This window comes from Myotis daubentonii, chromosome 10, assembly GCF_963259705.1.
Source record: "Myotis daubentonii chromosome 10, mMyoDau2.1, whole genome shotgun sequence".
Taxonomy (NCBI): domain Eukaryota; kingdom Metazoa; phylum Chordata; class Mammalia; order Chiroptera; family Vespertilionidae; genus Myotis; species Myotis daubentonii.
Window position 1 is genome coordinate 32,381,209 of NC_081849.1, and position 18,294 is coordinate 32,399,502.

An 18,294-nucleotide genomic window follows, 5' to 3' on the forward strand; every position below is an offset into this window, starting at 1 on the left:
CCTGGAACAGCTCTGGACTGTGCGGTGGGAGTAAAGACGGCAGCCTGAACCGCGGACAGCGGGATAGCCGGGCCATTTGCTGCATCAGGAGGCTGTGTCCTGCGTCATGCAAGGCAAAGGGTCATTTGTAGAGTCAGGGAGTCACAGCCCGCTTTGCCCACCCTCTCATTTTCTTTCCACCTTCTCTAGCATGATCAACATTTACTCAGGACCAACCACACGAGGAACTAGGGGCTGGAGTAAAAGAGCAACATGGTCCCTGGGGAATTAGATATAAAAGTAGGTAAGACAGAAACAGCTAAGCACCAAACAAGTAATATCGAAACTGCTACCAAAGCAAGGTGAGGCAGTAGAGGCCCACGTGGGAAGGAAAACCTACTGTCTGGATGAAACGGCTAATAAGTGGAGGGCTCCTAAGGCTGGCTGGGAAGGCTTCCTGGATTAGATGGGGCTTGGCCAAACCTTGAAGGAAAATTAAGATTCAGAAAGTGTGAATTGAGACAAGAAGGTGTGCACCACAATGTGAATATAATTACACTATTCGACCATACACTTACAGCAGTTAAGATGGTAAGTTTTATGTGTATTTTACCACAATTAAATTTTTTCAATTTTTTAAATAACAGGTGCTTCCTAAAAAAAAATTAAAAAAAAAATGTGAAGACAAGAAGATATGCCCAGCTGGTGTGGCTCAATGGATTGAATGCTGTCCCATGGACCAAGAGGTCCCGAGTTCCATTCCTGCTCAGGGCACATGCCCGGGTTACGGGCTCAGTTCCCAGTAGGAAGCGTGTAGGAGGCAGCTGATTGATGTGTCTCTCTCATCCATGTTTCTCTCTCTCCCTCTCCCTTCCTCTCTGAAGTCAGTTTTTTTAAAATAAAAATAAAGACAAGATATGAAAACAAGCTGCCATTGGTAGCAAGTAATAAGCTGACCTGTCTGATTTTGTAGCGGGTTTGTGAAGTGGCAATGGGAAATTCAGTAAAGTAGATGGAAACTAGATGGAAAAACCTTATGCCCGGTGGTATTTAACAAGCAGATGCTATCCCTCTCTTTAGTGGTTTCTTACTATTTAGCAGAGCTAATGGCAGATTATGAGAACAGCTCAACAGAAAAGTTGGTGACACCTACTGTAGGAAGGAAAGTAGCAGAGGGTGAGTGGAGAAGAGAACCCAGTAAAAGGGAGGAGGTAAGAAAGTTCAATAAATTAAAATGCCATGGAAGTCAAAGGGGGAAAGTCCAGTGTCAAGTACAAGAGCAGGATTAAGATAAGGAAATGTCTAAAAAAGATCTCTAGCCCAGTTACTGTAGCTCAGAGGTTGAGCATTGACCTATGAACCAGAAGGTCATGGTTCGATTCCAGGTCAGGGCACAAACCCAGGTTGTGGGCTCGGTCCCCAGTGGAGGGTGTGCAGGAGGCAGCCAATCAATGATTCTCTCTCATCATTGATGTTTCTCTCTCTTTCTCCCACTCCCTTCCTCTCTGAAATCAATATATATATTCTTAAAAAAAAAAAAAAAAAAAAAAGATCTCTAGCCCTAACTGGTTTGGCTCAGCAGGTAGAGTGTCGGCCTACGAACTGAAAGGTCCCAGGTTCGATTCCGGTCAAGGGCAGGTACCTTGGTTGCTGGCACATGCCCAGTGGGGGGTGTGCACGAGGCAGCTGCTTGATGTTTCTCTCATCGATGTTTCTAACTCTCTGTCCCTCTCCCTTCCTCTCTGTGAAAATCAATAAAATATATATATTTTTTAAAAGATCTCTAAATGCTATGACCTTCAGATGCACAGTTTCTGTCAGTCTCTGTGGGATGATGAAATAAGGTGTCAGAGGTTAAGGATAAGGTGTCCAAATTGAAGAGCAAAAAGAAGTACTGTTGATAATTATGTCAGGACATCAGGCAGAAGCCAGGACGCCCTGGGCAAACAGATCTGGTTAGTTACCTAGTTAAGGAGGAAGGTGGTAGTACAGCCAGGAAGGCAGCAGACACCAACTCAAAGGATTTGGTCGTGAAAAGATAAACAGGATGTGAGTCAGAAGAACTAGTAGAGATAAGAGAAGGCTTTCTCAGTTATTTATATGGGAGGCAAGGAGGACTTCTGGAGGTTTCACAGGAGAAGGGAGGAGCAGATGGGAGCATCTTGCATCCTGCATCCCCCACACGGAGGGATGCAGGCATTTCTTGTGTGAATGTTCACTGTGGGGCTCTGGTCCTCCAAGTAGCAGGAAGGAACTGATAGGCAGGAAGGGGGAGGGGCTTTTCTTCCTTTGAAACTATGTGGAAGGAGAAAATGTATAACATGAGAAGGCAGGCCAGAGCATTTTACTTCAACCTCGTGAACATCAGAGAGCAAGCTGCCAGCGAAGAATGCATTTCCACTTCTGAATCAGCCTCACTCTGGCCTTTTCTTCAGGCAAAAACAGTAAGAAAGTGAAGTTAACTCTTGGGAGTTCTTTAACACTAATCCCTATGTAGATGGTCAGAACTAGAACAGTAACGCAATATATCCGGAGTGCAACATAGAACGTCGTTCAGTGCTGACCAGTTATTTGTAATTTCATCTCAGGTGCATCTAAGTTTAAACTGGTAAGAAAACAACAGTTGGTGTTGGGAAAGAAAGGTGTGACCATACCAGGCAAGGCAGAGGGGACGCGTGGGGGAAGATGGAAGACCAGCAGGCTGAGGGAGAGACGGCTTTTTTTGAGGAAGTGAGCAACATTATAAAAGAGGCTGCAGCAAGTGCCATCAGTGGCAACACCGAGCAGCACAGCGAAGTGAATTAGTGGACCACAAGTGCAGTAGAACAGACTTGAAGCCAACTCACCACACTGGGAAAACCATTTTAATACATTGCAACCGTGTAACTACAGAAGGGAGCAGATTCCACACACAAGTTCCTGCTTCTGGGACAGCTCTGCTGCCGGGAGCCGCCCCGGGTGACGGCAGAACACGACGTGTGCTGCAACGCCAGTGCCCCTGGACTGCCCATCTGACCTCCTGGTCTGCCGGCTCTTCCTCTTCTTGTCTCCACATTTCTCATCCATCTTCTAACCACCTGCCGTGAATTCAGTGAACACCTTCCCCACTCTCTTTGTTTTTGGTGGCACTCAAAATGTAGAGGAAAACCCCAAATGACTGCACTGTTCTGATCAGCACACCCTCAGCCAGAGGAATCGTGCACCTGAGGCGGTCAGAGGCCTAGCCTGCCACCTGTCTCCACTCTGAATAGCTCTAAAAACTCAAATCTGCCCGTGGGAAACGTTGCTACTCTCTGAAGTGATTCAAACACACGAATTTTCCATACTCGCTCAAATTCCAGGAAGAGGGTAAAAAATCAGAATGGGGTTCATCTAGACAATATTCTTAAATTACAACCAGGCAACTCATCCAAACACAGCAGCACCTCACACAAGGGGAAGAGCATGGAAATGGCTGGCTCTGCACCTACAGGGGAGAAACTGTACAATCTGCCGACACTGTAGGGCTGGTGAGTGGTCACCAGGGAACACTCAATAGCAGGAAATCATAAGGCATGAGTCACATCCTAAAACATGGAGCTCAGAGTATAAATTTAAATAACCAGATGGACAGACATTTATTATAAAAGTCAGTTTATTTTCCCTTCCTGTGTTTCATATTTTCCCTTTTTGTCAGTAATGAGCAATTAACTGATTGGAAATCCGCTTGATTAAATAACATTAAGTTCACAAACATACCACATTTCGGAGTATAAAGCAGGAGGCTGAAAAATATTCCCTAACCCAAAGCAAATTAGGCAGGCCTCAAAATTGCACATTTCCCCCCTAGTTTGCTTACATAATTTAGAATATTTATCCAGAATGGCCTTGAAATATTGATAATCAGTCTAGAATTCACAGCCCTGAAGACCGACACTCTACAAACCTCTAAAGAATAGATATGTAAACCCCTCCAGGCCCCAGTGGTCCCTTAGTGCGATTCCATGTCACACACTACCGCTAACTAGGACGAAGGTCCCTCCTTCCTTCCTTTCTCTCTAATTCTAGGCTCCTGCTGAGGCTACTCAAGGCACCCGGCTGGGACAGAGGTCAGTCCTCTGAAAACAGGGCTGAGCAGATTCACTTCCTTGTGGATCCGACAGCAAACCTGGGCTGGAGTACTTGTGGGTGACACGTTGGAATGTTCACAACTGATACACCTTATGGTCCTTGAGGTGACTCCATCCTGCCAGGAGCCAGAGTTAGTTTTGAATGAAGGTGGAGAACGAGTTGACAGCAATTTGGAGCTAGTCTGCTTCTGCATGTAGCATGATTTTTCCCACCGTGATTAACAAAGGCATTCTTGGTCCAAGGCAAGCTTATTCTGGATCCAGCTGGAGCACCTTCTCAGGATTTGATACTTCAAAGATGAGCTACCCTCTGCAAACTCATTTCCAAAGCAAAAGGCAACGAGCCTTTCTATTCACGGAACCCGACTTTGATATAAACCATGTGCGGCTGCTTGTGGTCACTCAGCTTCCCAGGCTGGAGAACAAAGGTCCAAGTCCAATGTAGCCTTTAAGGTTAAAGGGATAAACCTCAACAGGCCCAACAAAGACACCGGCAGATTCACAGGCCATTTGTACGTTCATGAAACAACAATAAAACTCATCAGCGATCATTCCTGTAGTGTAGCAAAATAACCCACCTCGCTCTGGTCAGCATCACAAGAGGCTGACACTGTTGAAAGAGGCTTGGCCATCTGAGGTTATTTTGGAGCTCTTAAGACAACTCCAAAATGGGACAAATTAAAAGAAATTATAGTCCTAATGTGTCTCCTATTATTCTTGTTCTTCTGGGGCACCAGTCATCCACTCAGAATGCGAGCTTGTCGTCCTTGCATAAGAGAACGCATTTCCCTCACTATTAATGGCGAAATAAATACAATTGTACAACTTGTCTGTGAAGAGAAGAAAAGCATTAAATGTGTGGTAACGGTTTAATTAATTCTGTTGGAGCATCATGTTTTGAACATAATGACTTTGAACAATTACATTCATTCTGACTTCATACAAAGATAAATCTAATCTTCAATGAATTAACAAGTAACTTTGAAAATTAGTTAATATTAAAAAATACTTAATGTTACATTATAGTGTCCAAATAAAAAAACTAAGGTACACAAATTAAATAATTTGTGACGGGTGGAACATAAAATCGATACTGGGGCTCAGATTTTAAAAAGTGTTTCTTGCCTGGCCTGGCCGAGCACCAACCTATGAACCAGGAGGTCACAATTCAATTCCCGGTCAGAGCATCTGCCTGGGTCGCAGGTTCGATCCCCAGTATGGGGTGTGCAGGAGGCAACCGATCAATGATTCTCTTTCATCACTGATGTTTCTATCTCTCTCTCCCTCTCCCTTCCTCTCTGAAATCAATAAAAATATTTTTAAAATGTGTTTCTTATTATAGATTCAGGTTTTTTTTTTCTATTAGAAGTTCTAGTGTGATCACAGCAGCAAGTTCATCAGGAGACATTGCCCTCTACTTAGCATGGGTGTCGGAAGTGGACAGAGCCCCATGCCCCCGTCTCCAGAAGCTAGAAGGCAGCTGGGCGGAAGGAAGCATCCTCTGTGACAGCAGAGAACGTAAGCCTGCAGGCGGCACCAGGGAACTCCGGTGCTGAACTGTCCCCCGACTCCCTGGACAAGATGCAGTGTCTGGACTTGGGACGACTGAGACTGCCTTCAATTAGGAAGCCCTAGATTTAGGGACAAACTGAATGCATCCCCTGGTGGACGAAGCTGTCATAGACGCTCTCAAACAGAACTGTCTGGAGCACTGTCTCACCAATAATGGACAGACTCCATCACATGCCTATTCAGCAGAAAGCAGTATTTCAAAAGCACAAGGCCTTACTCTGTATTGGCTATTTCCCAGACAGGATAAAATTCCAGCCAAGAAGGTCTAAGGCACAACAGGTATTTTCTCAAGAGACTCAGGTTCTTTTTAGAACCTACACGACACAGTGTTAATCACAGCTTCTTTTTTAACCCTATGTGGCTTGGTGCCCGCCCACTGTCATTTCCTTTAGAATTCCCCAATTATATTCAGCAGACACAGAGTACCCTGGAAGAGACCGATTAATGATTGGTGATACTTTAAGTAAGTCTCTTGTCATTTTTTCTGGTTTTATAAATGACAATACTCATTAGACTTGGGTCAAGGCCAAACTAAGGGCTCTTTCCTTCCTTGAAAAAAGAATGTCTTTTAGACTGACAAAATCTTATTTTTTACAAAGGGTTTTTATTTTATTTTATTTAAATATATTTTATTGATTTTTTACAGAGAGGAAGGGAGAGAGATAGAGAGTTAGAAACATCGATGAGAGAGATACATCGATCAGCTGCCTCCTGCACACCTCCTACTGGGGATGTGCGCGCAACCAAGGTACATGCCCTTGACCGGAATTGAACCTGGGACCCTTGAGTCCGCAGGCCGACGCTCTATACACTGAGCCAAACCAGTTATAGCTACAAAGGGTTTTTAAAAGCAATCAGTAATTTTTCTGGTTTAAGAAATGATTTAAGTAAATGCTTTGAAGTAAATCAGTAAGAAAACTTACTAGTTCAAAAAAAGGGGGCACACACTTACCATGAGAATGAAAAAGTAGAACACCCACATCCATCCAAGGTTGTCCTGGATCAAAGACACTAAATACTAAAACGGAGAAAAAGAAATTATTACGTTAATCCTTCATGAATTAATAAAATCAAGTAGCTGTAAGCAGATTAAACATGGCTCTTCTAGAAAATAAGAAGGGAGTCAGGATTTGCATAGTGTCTTGCAGTTTACAAAGCCCTTTCACATACATGTTCCTATGTGAGCTGTATTAACGGCCTTCACTTTGTAAGCTGGCAGAGTCCCAAACTGCACAACAGAAGACATGAGTTCAGAAGGTTTCTCTCTATTCACTTTGCTATTGAGAGAGGAAGATGAACATCCTCAAGTCACTTCCGTTCTTTCTTCCAATGAAAGGTATAATTGGTGCTTTCAAAAATGCTTTGTCTTTTAAGGGTATCACTCACTTTACAATTATGCTGTTTGCTTATAAAATTACTGTATGTTTAACATTTTACAACATATTCTTTTAATTTACTTTCAATTAATAAAAAGGATCTGATAGCATTTAACCCCTTTACTTTTTTTATTATGGTAAAATATGTAACATAAAATTTGCCATTTTCACCATTTTTTGGTGTACGACTCAGTGGCATCAAATACATTCACAATGTTGCATAACCATCACCACCATCTGTTTCCAAAATTTTTCAGCACCCAAACAGAACCTCTGTACCCATTAAGCAATAACTCCCCATCCCCCCTTTTCCCCAGTCCCTGGTAACCTCTAATGTGCTTTCTGCCTCTGAATTTCCTATTCTGGATATTTCTGGTTAAGTGGAATCACACAGTATTTACCCTTTGTGTCCGGTTTATTTCACTTAGAATACTGTTTTGAAGGTTCAGCCATGTTGTACTACGTATCAGAACTTCATTCCTTTTCATGGCTGAGTAATATTCCATTATGTAGATACTAGAGGCCCGATGCATGAAATTTGTGCAAGGGGCTTGGCCCTCGCGGCCGAGGCTTCGTCCAGAAGGTCATCCAGTTGTTCAGCTGTTTGGTCTAATTAGCATATTATGCTTTTATTATTCTAGATACCACATTTTGTTTCTCCAGTCACCTTGAGTTGTTTGGTCAACACTTGAGTTGTTTCCACCTTTTGACTATTATAAATAGTGCTGCAATGAACGCTGGCATACGAATATCTGAAACCCTGTTTTCAATTCATTGAAATTCCACTCCTAGGGGTATATACCTCAGAGTGGAACTGCTGGACCACACGGCAATTCTCATGTTTAACTTACTTTAGAACCACTAGTTTTCTATAACAGCTTTAACATTTTACATTTTCACCAGCAATGTATGAAAACTCCAACTTCTCCATGGCTTCATAAATACTTGTTATTTTGTATGTGTGTGTTTTTAAATTATACCTATCCTAATAGGTATGAAGTGGTATTACACTCTGGTTTTTATTTATATTTCCCTAATGACTTAGAATGTTGTAGGAAGCAGGGAAAGTGAGTCAGAGCAGCTGCAGATCCCTGGCCACTTCTGGTGGGGACCCATGTAATGAGCACGTGTACATGTGTGTTTGGTAGGGTTTACACGTCAGGTGGGGAATAATGAGAAGCATGTGTCTCATGGCCTCCTTGGGTGCCAAGTTCAGGCTAGAAAGCAGGGGGTAGCAGGCTGGGACTGAAGGATCTACCTGATGAGGTGTGAGCTTATTTCCAGAAAGGAAGAATCTGGAAGTAAAAGTGGAAAAAAGGAACTAAAAATGTAGAGGCACCTTCCAGATGGACCTCAGAAAGGACTCAACCCCAGAAAGGGCTTCCAGTACAGCTGGCCCTTAGAGAGGACTCAACCCCAGGCTCCCAGTACAACTGGCCCTTAGAGAGAACCAAACCTCCAGGTTCTCAAGCCCAGGCTCTCAGCACATCACACTACAGCGCAAGAGTGCCACCTACTGTGGCCCAGCGGGCAGTTATAAATTTTTCCACTAGATGAAGGACTACTTAACACTCAATTTCAACCCCTCTCCTGCTCACTTACCTGGCCCACCGCAGCTCCAATGCTCCCAGTTCCGTCAACAATTCCTGTGACCGTCGCCAAAGCCTCACTGCTGCCTTGGATGAGCTCTTGGCGACCCAAGTCAGCAGAGATAGCAGAGCTAATCATATTAGAAGGTCCGCCAATAAAAAATCCTAGTCATACACAAAGAGGTTTTTATTAAAACACTATTCATAACCCCACTAGGAATCCAGTGAATAAGGCAAACACTTATCCCACAATTTTAGTCACTATGTCGGAGAGAAACAGAAAAAAAAGGGAAAAATAACCAGTAAAAATGAAAACTCTCCCAGGTAGTAACATCTTCAAATTAATTACCATCCACTTTTCTGAAATCCCTTCTTGAATTACATGACACACTAGTATATTTTACAGAAACCAAACATATAGAAAATATAGTGAACACATAGTCTTTCTAATCCTGTGAAGTGTGCATTCATTACTAACTAGTTGCACTAGCTTGTCAAGTTATGTCATAGAGGTGGATCACAGAGCATCTGACTACCAAAGTCAACCAAACATAATGAAAAAAGGAGAGAGAAGAGAAAAAGCTATTTAAACGGTGCAGGTGGTTCTCTCTGCACTGCTCTCAGGGAAGCCATCCAAGGACCGTGCAGGAGTTGGCCCGCGTGAATCCCTTAACACGCTGCAATCAGTTCCATGAGCCTCGGGTGGCATGAGCAGCTCTCCCTATGCTGAGTACAATCTAAAGTTTAAAAATAAGGAATTTTTCTATAACATGGCCCCTATACACACTCAACTGTTTCATCTGGGGCTGAAGTGAAGAAATGCTGACCAATTCCAACACAGGAGGAAAATCTAGCTCTGAGGGGCTCTTTGAAAGCTGCTGAATTGGTTTCCAAGGTGGCAGCTTCCTAGGCCACTTCCGGAAGTGATGTGAGAAGCTGGGGCAGCGATCAAAACAGTTAGGACACCTCTGTCCAAAGGTGATTCTGTAACTGAAGGACTGAGGAGGTCACGTAACAGCAGAGAAACAGAATCTGCTGTGTCTGTCTTTCCTTTCACCAACTGAATTCTCTGTAATTAAGGTTTTAGTGTAACTCAAACTGAGGGAAACCGTTTCCTTTTTCCCTTTTTGCTTACAGAGGAAATACAACAGTGAAATGGAGCCAGATGCCATACCTGTAACAGCCATCAGAAGTGCATTGATGGACTTGTTGTTTGGAGAACCTGTGAGGAAAGACATGCTGACAGTAAAAGCGCATCACGTGTGCCTCCACGGGACAGTCCACAAAGACCTGGGTCTCTGTGACCTCGAAGATCACACCCAGACACAACAAAGGGATACAACTCTTTCACGGCCTCTTCCAACTTTTATTTGTAATGTCTGTCTCTTGCTGCTGCTCAAGCTAATGAGACTTCTAAAAGCTACGGAAAGACCCTACTCCAATCTCAGCAGCATCTTAAGGGACATACACCAAAGTCACTAATGACCATCTTTCCTCTTTTGAAACCTTTTCCCTTTTATTGTTTTATTGGCTCTAATGCTGTTCCTCTGGAGCCGACCCTCAAACAAAGCATATACCCTCCCAAGCAACCTTTTAAACAAACCAACAAAGCAGAAGAGATGCCAGTTTCCTTCCCGACACAAATAAAACTGTGTGATGATACTTCCACCAGGTAGTCACAGGACAATACAAAGGTCTCCAGCATGCCTTTGTAGCTAGCTGGGCTCCAGGATCAACCCCGGGCTGACCACTGACTCAAGGCAAATGCCTTAGTCCTAAGAGATCAGGACATTTAATTGCAAGGGAATACTCACGACTGTATCCAACCAGGGACCCAATTGCCAGAAACAGACTCAGAGCCAAAACGGGTGCTCTCTTCTGTAACACATCAGAGATGAAGCCTTGCAGAGTTCCACCTTTAGGCACAAAGAGTGCATCATAGTCAAAATCATTTATAATTTAGCTCGGTTACCTGAAACGTGCTCTTCAGGTACCCTCCACCCGCTATCCAGATCCTAACACTGGTCTATCCAGAAAGATGGCGGACTCTCCTACGTTTCCTCCATAATTTCTTTTCAGGAAGATGACTCACAATGGCTGATGGGGACAGGGCACCACGAATCAGACACCAAAAAAGGAAAAAGGGAAAATCACCAAGGCCACCCACTGCCCCTTGTTTCTCTTCTCTAACCAGCTGTGAAGGTTTTTCAGATTTTTTTTGCTTTTTATTTAAAAGATGATTAAGGACCATGCCTCATAGGCTATTAGTAGCAGCCAATAAATATTCACTACAATTAAATGCAGAAATTATGGCTTAATAATAACTATCAGGTCCTGATGTTTAAAAAGAGGTGACATGTTGCCCTGGCCAGGTGGCTCAGTTGGTTGGAGCATCGTCCCAAAGGTTTGAAGGTTCGATTCCTGTTTAGGGCACATACCTATATTGCACATACAGAAGGCAACTAATCAATGTGCTACATCAATGTTTCTCTTTCTCTCCCCTCCCGCCCCTATCTCTCTCTCTTTTTTCCACCCCTCCCTACATTCCCTCCCTCTCTCCCTTCCTCCCTCTTTGGGATCAGTAAGTGTATCCTCTGGCGAGGTTTAAAATAAATAAATAAAAATAAAAAGAGGCCCTAACCGGTTTGGCTCAGTGGATAGAGTGTCGGCCTGCGGACTGAAAGGTCCCAGGTTCGATTCCGGTCAAGGGCATGTACCTTGGTTGCAGGCATATCCCCAGTTAGGGGTGTGCAGGAAGCAGCTGATCGATGTTTCTAACTCTCTATACCTCTCCCTTCCTCTCTGTACAAAATCATTAACTATATTTTTTTTTAAAAATCAATAAAATATATTAAAAAAAATAAAAAATAAAAAGAGGTGATATGAACTCTTCAAGCAACACAGTTGCATTTAAATACAGTCCCATGTTAGTTCTAGGCGCTAGGGGACATCTGGTACATCTTCATCAGATAGTAAGACACAGAAGCATGGTCAGGTCTAAAGGTGGCAACCTCACCTTTGACTCTGGATCTAAGAAGAGGGCAAACAAGTTCAAATACAATGGTAGTATATCACCTATGGCTACACCAGGTGCTTTCACGGGCTCAGGGTAGTTCAGTCTTACCACAATTCTACATGTAAACATTACAGAAAGGATGTTAAGGCTTTGTCATAGCCATTTAAGTCACACCCACTAAAATGCATTCTGAACGCCTATCTTAAAGTTTCTTACTTCCCTGTTTATACTTCCAGCTATAATTAAAAGTCATTACTAAAATCTATATACAAAGCAGCTATAAAATATTCACAAATATCAATCCCTGCTATTATTCCCACCTCCATGATCTTACAATCTATACACTAACTAATGTGCATAGCTAAGAGCTAAGATTTACCAAAAGTGTATGCAAGGGTTACATTAAAAGAGGTCACAGAGGGAAACATCCTAAGACGACAAGAGAACAGATCCATCAACAAAGGTCTGAGCGTAAGGGCCCCATAAGTCACAGGCTGCCATAGGCTGGATCTTTTATACAAACTTTTTTTTAAGAGTTTGGCTGTTTACTGGTAGGACAGTTTAGGGAAAATGGCTGTAGAATAAGTAATAAAACTTGAAATGATGTCAGACTTCATAACTACTATAGAAAAAGATGCATCACAGGCATTACCTATAATCCCTCCGACATCGTACCAAATGGACAGCTTGTCAGCTTCAGCCTCCTTCCACCCAAAGTTGTTGCTCAGGTAAAAGGGCAACCAGAAGAAGAAGGAGTAGTTCACTAACTTCAAGCAGGCATAGGCGAGTGAGTACTGCAAGAAACACATTCAACTATCAGTAAGGAACAAACTGCACAGCAGGGCCACAGTTTCTAATGTCACTAAACAGCAAAACAAAATGGAGAAGTTTGGGACGGATAGCCTTACTGTAAAATTAAACTTTTCTACAAATTCCTATTGGCCTGAGTTTACCTAGTCTCCCTCTTCTCTTTATCCCTATTAACTACTAGAAAGGCATTTACAACAGGCCTTGGGAATAGAAAACACAGATGACCATCTCCTAACCCTCCCTTTTTTTCTCCTTTCAGTTCTCTGGTAGAAGCAAACCAGTGTTTTGAACCTGTAAGGCAGGGCACATACTCATATTTCTTAATTTAGACAAAGATTAAAGGTATTCATGCCACCAACTAGCATTAACCATAGCAAATAAACCCAGTAAACCTCACAGCTTCTATTGCAAGCAGCCGAACTATTTTGGTTCTTCTATTTCCTGCAAAGTTAATATTATGAACCATGGAGAATAACATGACTAAACTATAGTTCCAAGGTCTAAGAAAAGCATCAATATTACAACTACTTTCACATTATAGTTTCCAAAAGCTTTATATTCCCACATCTAGTGGAAAAGCAAAGAATATTTAAAAAAAAAAAAAAAAAAAAAAAAGAGTATCTTTAGTGAGTCAAAAAGAAAGGAACATGATTGTCTTGGGCCTTGTGGTTCTACTTTGAGGAATAAAAGGTGCCGCTGCCTTACGACGGCAGTGGCACTAAGACTCCTATATTCAACGCGTTATTACCAGGAAATCCTGACATTTAGCATCAAAGGAAAAGGGGGAGGAACAGAGAGACTGACTTCAAAGGGTGTCTGGCTAGTATATTCTTTTCCCTGGAGCTGCCAGTTATTCCCTAGGTATCACTTGTTTAAAACAGCTTCCCTGGCCGGGCCACAGCCACCCCCTAGAGAGCCAAGTCCCAGTCATGAGTGCATTCTGTCCAGACAGCCTGTTACAGAGACAAAGGAATTAAGTTAACTAGATTTCCTTTACATCCCTATCCATGTCAGGAAAAAACAGTTTGGGAAATACAAAGGAATAGTGAAAGAGTCCATATTTAATCACAACAAATTTTTAAGGTCTCAGAAATGAATCTATTACTAACTAGTAATCTATTTAATAACTAATTAAAAATACTGATCTTTAGCATAAGAACAGGACTAAAGGAACTTGCATGAACCTTATACATCATCTTTTTAAAAATCGTGGGAACTTACATTTTAACGTATATTAACAATCCATTTGCAAATGTCAGTTCTCTTACTGAGCTTGGGGCATAGGCAAAAGGGAACTGATGAGCATGAAATATGACAACCTGCAGACTCAGTCTAGCTCAGGGGCTACCACTGAGCAATTAAATAAGAGCCAGTGCGTGTTCACAGTGCCATAACCCATTCTAGACCCAGGGAGGACTGGTGTGCTCCACGGGAAGGGGAAGTGAGACACAAGGGTGGGCTGAGTGACTTACCCCAGGCCTCACAGACAGTTAGTGGGTAAGCTGGAAACATAACCTAGGCCTCTTAACTTCCACTCCCGTGCTAGAGCGCCCGAAACATCAAGACAGAAAAACTGCAGCAGAAGGGATTTAGTTTAGACGTTAGAAAATTCTCCTGGCTATAAAGGTTGTGGAAACACTGGAATGCATTACCAAGAAATACTGTGGAGTATTCTGCTCTGGGCCTTTTCATAAAAGGGCAAACAAGTGTTTCTTCCTAGAATAAGAATATCAGCAAATAGGGCAGATTTAACGACCCATTCAAAACCCCTCTTGGTTGACACATAATTTTCTAATACTGCAACAGGACATAAAGTATATATTTAAAAATACCAACTTTGCCTTCTTACTCAAATGCTAGGTCAGGGTCAGCAAGCTAGGGCTCAGGGCCAAATCTGGCATGCCCATTCATTCATTTCTTTTGCTCTGGAGTTAAGTCGTTGTAACAGAGACTGTGCAGTCCCCACAAAGCTAAACACATTACTCTCTGGCTCTTCACAGAAAAGGTTTGCCAACCTCTGCTTAGATGTGAGAAGAAATTTCCAGTGTTGCTAATATAAAAATAAGTTGAGGGGCACTATCCACTATTCCTCTGAAAGTATTTCTAAAATAAAGTATCCAAGAGAATCTAAATACTTAACGATGCTTTGTCCCAGGTAGAGGTCATCTCCAGCTATAATAGCTCACTGGTTGTGGCAAGGAGATTTGAACGATCCTTACCGGTATAACTCCAGGAAGGCAACAAGCCTGATAAAAGCTTATTGCCTTGACTTGGGTGATAGTGCTGCCTTCTTGGACTGAATAATTAGGCTCATATTCATCTTCATTTTCAGCACCATTGATTAATGGCTTGTGTGAGTCTTCTTCGACGTTTTCTTCTGCCTCAATACCTGGGAGACCTAAAACCACAGTAACAGCATCATTTACAGAGTGCCTTCTAGGTGCCTGGTGTTGTGCTAAGTGCTTTGCATGTATCATTACTTATGGGGTCAATATTATTTTATTTGCACTTCATAGAAGAAGCAACCAGGTTCACTGGCCAAGTTCAACTAAGGTCAATTAAGGTCAACATCACAACAAACCTGGGATTTTAATTTCACTTTATCTGGCTTCAAAGCAATGTGTTCTCAACTAAATTACTCTAGCTCTCTCATGTACAAAAAGGAGTCAATTACATACTATTAACCTGATGTACCTCTAATAATATTCAAAGGATAGAATCATACATGTATTTGCTTCTGTGGTTTCGCTTGTACAAATTCTGTATTTAACAAGAGATAAATATCACACTAAATTATTTTTATGAAAGAAATCTGTCTCAAAAAGTGAAATTAGAAATACATCTCAATTATAAAACTCACTTGCAAATGAGTTTTCCCTATATCTGTAACAGGTGAGCCTCACTCCCCTCAAACACGTGCAGCTACGGTGGGCTTAGCTGGACCCAAGACACAACAGCAATACTGCTCCTTTAACCCACTGCAAGGAGCTCACAGTTCTCCTAGGAGAAAAGAGACTAACTGTCCTGGCCTCAGACTTCTCTTCGCCCATAACAGTAACAGAAGCGACAGCTTGTCCTCACCAATTTCTTCAGGTGACACCAGGAGTCCAAAGAAGATGACGACCCCACCAGCAAACTGCACGGCCGCCGTCACCAGAAAGGCGTACTAGAGGGAAGAGGGCAGATGCTCCTTATGTGTCTGGGACACTCATCAGAGACACGTGTGCAAGGTGGGAGGCGGAGGGTGAGGAACGGGGCGGGAAGGATGGGACACTGGGAAGAAAATGAGTGTTGAGTGCTTAGCCTGTGCCAGGCAGGTACTGAGCTATGTTTCACTTATGTTTTCTCTTAGATTTTCCCAATGACACTCTGAGGCTCAGAGAGGATAATTAAGGTCCCCTGAACACTGAGTGGTATGACTGTGAAATCAGGACTAACTCTAAAAATCTTATTCTTTGCATTGCACGGCCTCCCAAAAGAGACATATCTGCCATTGATGATATTCTACCCAGTTACGGGGATCAAACAATAAACACAACAATAATATAAGGCAGCATGTAGCTGAATACATGAGGAAGCCAAATCCTAATAAAAAACCATGTACAAGAATTTAGAAGAAGGAAACCGCTTAAGAGGATGAAGTAGCTGCACAATGCGTTAAGGAAAAGCTGAAGATCAAAGCAATTGACCATCTTTCTGGGTACAACCGAAGCAAAGGCAGAGGGTGGGAGTGAGATGGAAAGCCATCCTCACAGTCAAGGAAGAGGGCTTCTGCTGAGACGTAACAGGAATATAAAACTGATTTGGGCCCGGCCGGCATGGCTCAGTGGTTGAGCATTGACCTATGAACCAGGAGGTTACAGTTTGATTCCCAGTCAAGGCACATGCCCAGGCTATGGGCTCCATCCCCAGTGTGATCCTCTCTCATCACTGATGTTTCTATCTCTCTCTCCCACTTCCTTTCTCTCTGAAACCAATAAAAAATATTTAAAAAAAAAAAAAAGAGCAACTTACCTACTTTTAATTATTTAGGTTTCTGAATAAGCAACACATTTACATGATTTAAGCAACAAAAAGATGTAAAAACTCTCCCCACACCCCTTCTCCTGTCCACTCAATCCTCATTTTCCCAGCATATAACCATTATTACTGTATTTTTACTTTCCAGAGATTGCTTTAGAAACATACAAGCCAATACAAATATGTACTCTTGACTTCTTCCTCCATTTTACATATTGAATGGCGTCATTCAATACTCACTGTTTAGCATCCCTGCTTTTTTCACTTAATATACACCATTGAGATAGTTCCCTATCGATACAGAGAGAGCTTTGCAATCCTATTTCACAGCTGCACAGCATCCCACTGAACAGGTGTATCCCAAGGTAACTATTTCCCTTTTGGCTGACATTCGTTACCAACGTTCTGCTGTGGCACACACTGAAATAAGTGACCTTGTCGCATATCACTGTGCCTGCCAAAGCATTTTCACCTGTGGGGTTCATTCCTGAGGGCGGAGAGCCCCTTCACGGGCAGAACAGCTGCAGTTTTGAGAGACTGTCCCATACTGACCCCGAGAGGAGTTATTCACTTTGCCAACTGCAATGCCGGTTTTTCCACATCCTCATAAACACAACGTATTATCACACTTTTGGGTTTTTACCAATCTAATAAACATTCAGTGCAGTTCCTTTAATTGCATTTCTCTGAGGACTACCACCTAGCTCCATAAAGGGCAAAGAGTTTTAGCCCCATGTACACTCTCTACCGCCTAGAGGCCCTTAGAGGAGCTTAATGATATTAATGGAATAAAGTTATAAGGGAAGTGGAATTTCTTTTCATGTGTTTGTAAGGTATTCCTAGTCCCTTTTTACCAACTAGACGTCCAAGTCCTTTACCTTTTTTCCTGTGTTGTTGGTCTTTTTCTTATCAATCTGTGGGTGCTTGTTTATATTAGGAAGATCAGCTCTTTATCTCTAACGAGTTGCAAATACCTTTTCCTGATTATATGTCTTTAGACTTGGGTATTCTTCAGGAATAATGTTGCTATATGTTTCCATTTGTCAAGTTTTCTTTATTTTCTTTTTATAATTTTTAAAAATATATTTTTATTGGTTTCAGAGAGGAAGGGAGAGGGAGAAAGGGATAGAAACATCACTGATGAGAGAGAATCATTGATCAACTGCCTCCTGCACACCCCCTACTGGGGATTAAGCCCACAAACTGGGCATGTGCCCTGACCCGGATTTAAACCGTGACCTCCTGGTACATGTGGGTCAACATTCAACCACTGAGCCACTCTGGCTGCGCAAGTTTGTTCACTTTTATCACAAGCCTTGTCTTACCCAGACACAGCTCAATGCGATTTAAATGGCCACAGCATTATTTCCTAAAAAAACCAAAACATTTATGTGCTTGAGAAAATGCTAAGAAAGAAATACCTACCTCATAACCATACTGCAGAACAGAAGAGGCCAGGCACGCTCCCAAAATGTTGCCCACCGAAGCACAGGCACTCCAGAGACCAAAAACAACGCCTCGGCTAAGATGGAGACAGCAGAACACAGAAGACAACAGAATAAGAAGGGATTTGATTCAGGGTTCAAATACAAAATTGCCAAAACAAAAAGGTTCACAACACAGAGAATTAACGTTCTATTTTTAAGATTTAAGTACACCCACATGACAAAACATCACGTCTCTTCCAACTCTATGACTATTATACTAAAGTTTAATTTGGGGCTCATCAAAAGAAACTATTCAGAGAATTTAAAAAGACAAGCCACAGACTAGAAGAGAAAATATTACATATCACATATCTGATAAGATTTGTATCTGACATA

The 18,294-nt window shown here is 42.3% G+C and overlaps 1 protein-coding gene and 1 pseudogene across 4 annotated transcripts in view; one reads left to right on the top strand and one right to left on the bottom strand.

The window, feature by feature from the left end:
• Positions 1-2,419: 2,419 nt before the first annotated feature.
• On the top strand, positions 2,420-3,101 carry LOC132242833 (dynein light chain Tctex-type 1-like; annotated as a pseudogene).
• A 494-nt stretch (positions 3,102-3,595) lies between these two features.
• SLC37A3 (solute carrier family 37 member 3) overlaps positions 3,596-18,294 on the bottom strand; it is a 43,853-nt gene continuing 29,154 nt past the window's right edge. For 3 of the 4 annotated variants that reach the window (XM_059711967.1, XM_059711968.1, XM_059711969.1), the window contains exons 7-15: positions 17,897-17,993; positions 15,533-15,617; positions 14,671-14,849; positions 12,294-12,435; positions 10,440-10,541; positions 9,800-9,847; positions 8,639-8,790; positions 6,613-6,678; positions 3,596-4,918 (exon numbers count right to left, since the gene is read on the bottom strand). In XM_059711967.1, coding sequence (XP_059567950.1) covers positions 4,826-4,918; positions 6,613-6,678; positions 8,639-8,790; positions 9,800-9,847; positions 10,440-10,541; positions 12,294-12,435; positions 14,671-14,849; positions 15,533-15,617; positions 17,897-17,993 — 964 coding nt within the window. In that variant the 3' untranslated portion in view covers positions 3,596-4,825. The remainder of the gene's footprint in view (positions 4,919-6,612; positions 6,679-8,638; positions 8,791-9,799; positions 9,848-10,439; positions 10,542-12,293; positions 12,436-14,670; positions 14,850-15,532; positions 15,618-17,896; positions 17,994-18,294) is intronic. The other variant, XM_059711970.1, reaches the window with a different exon arrangement.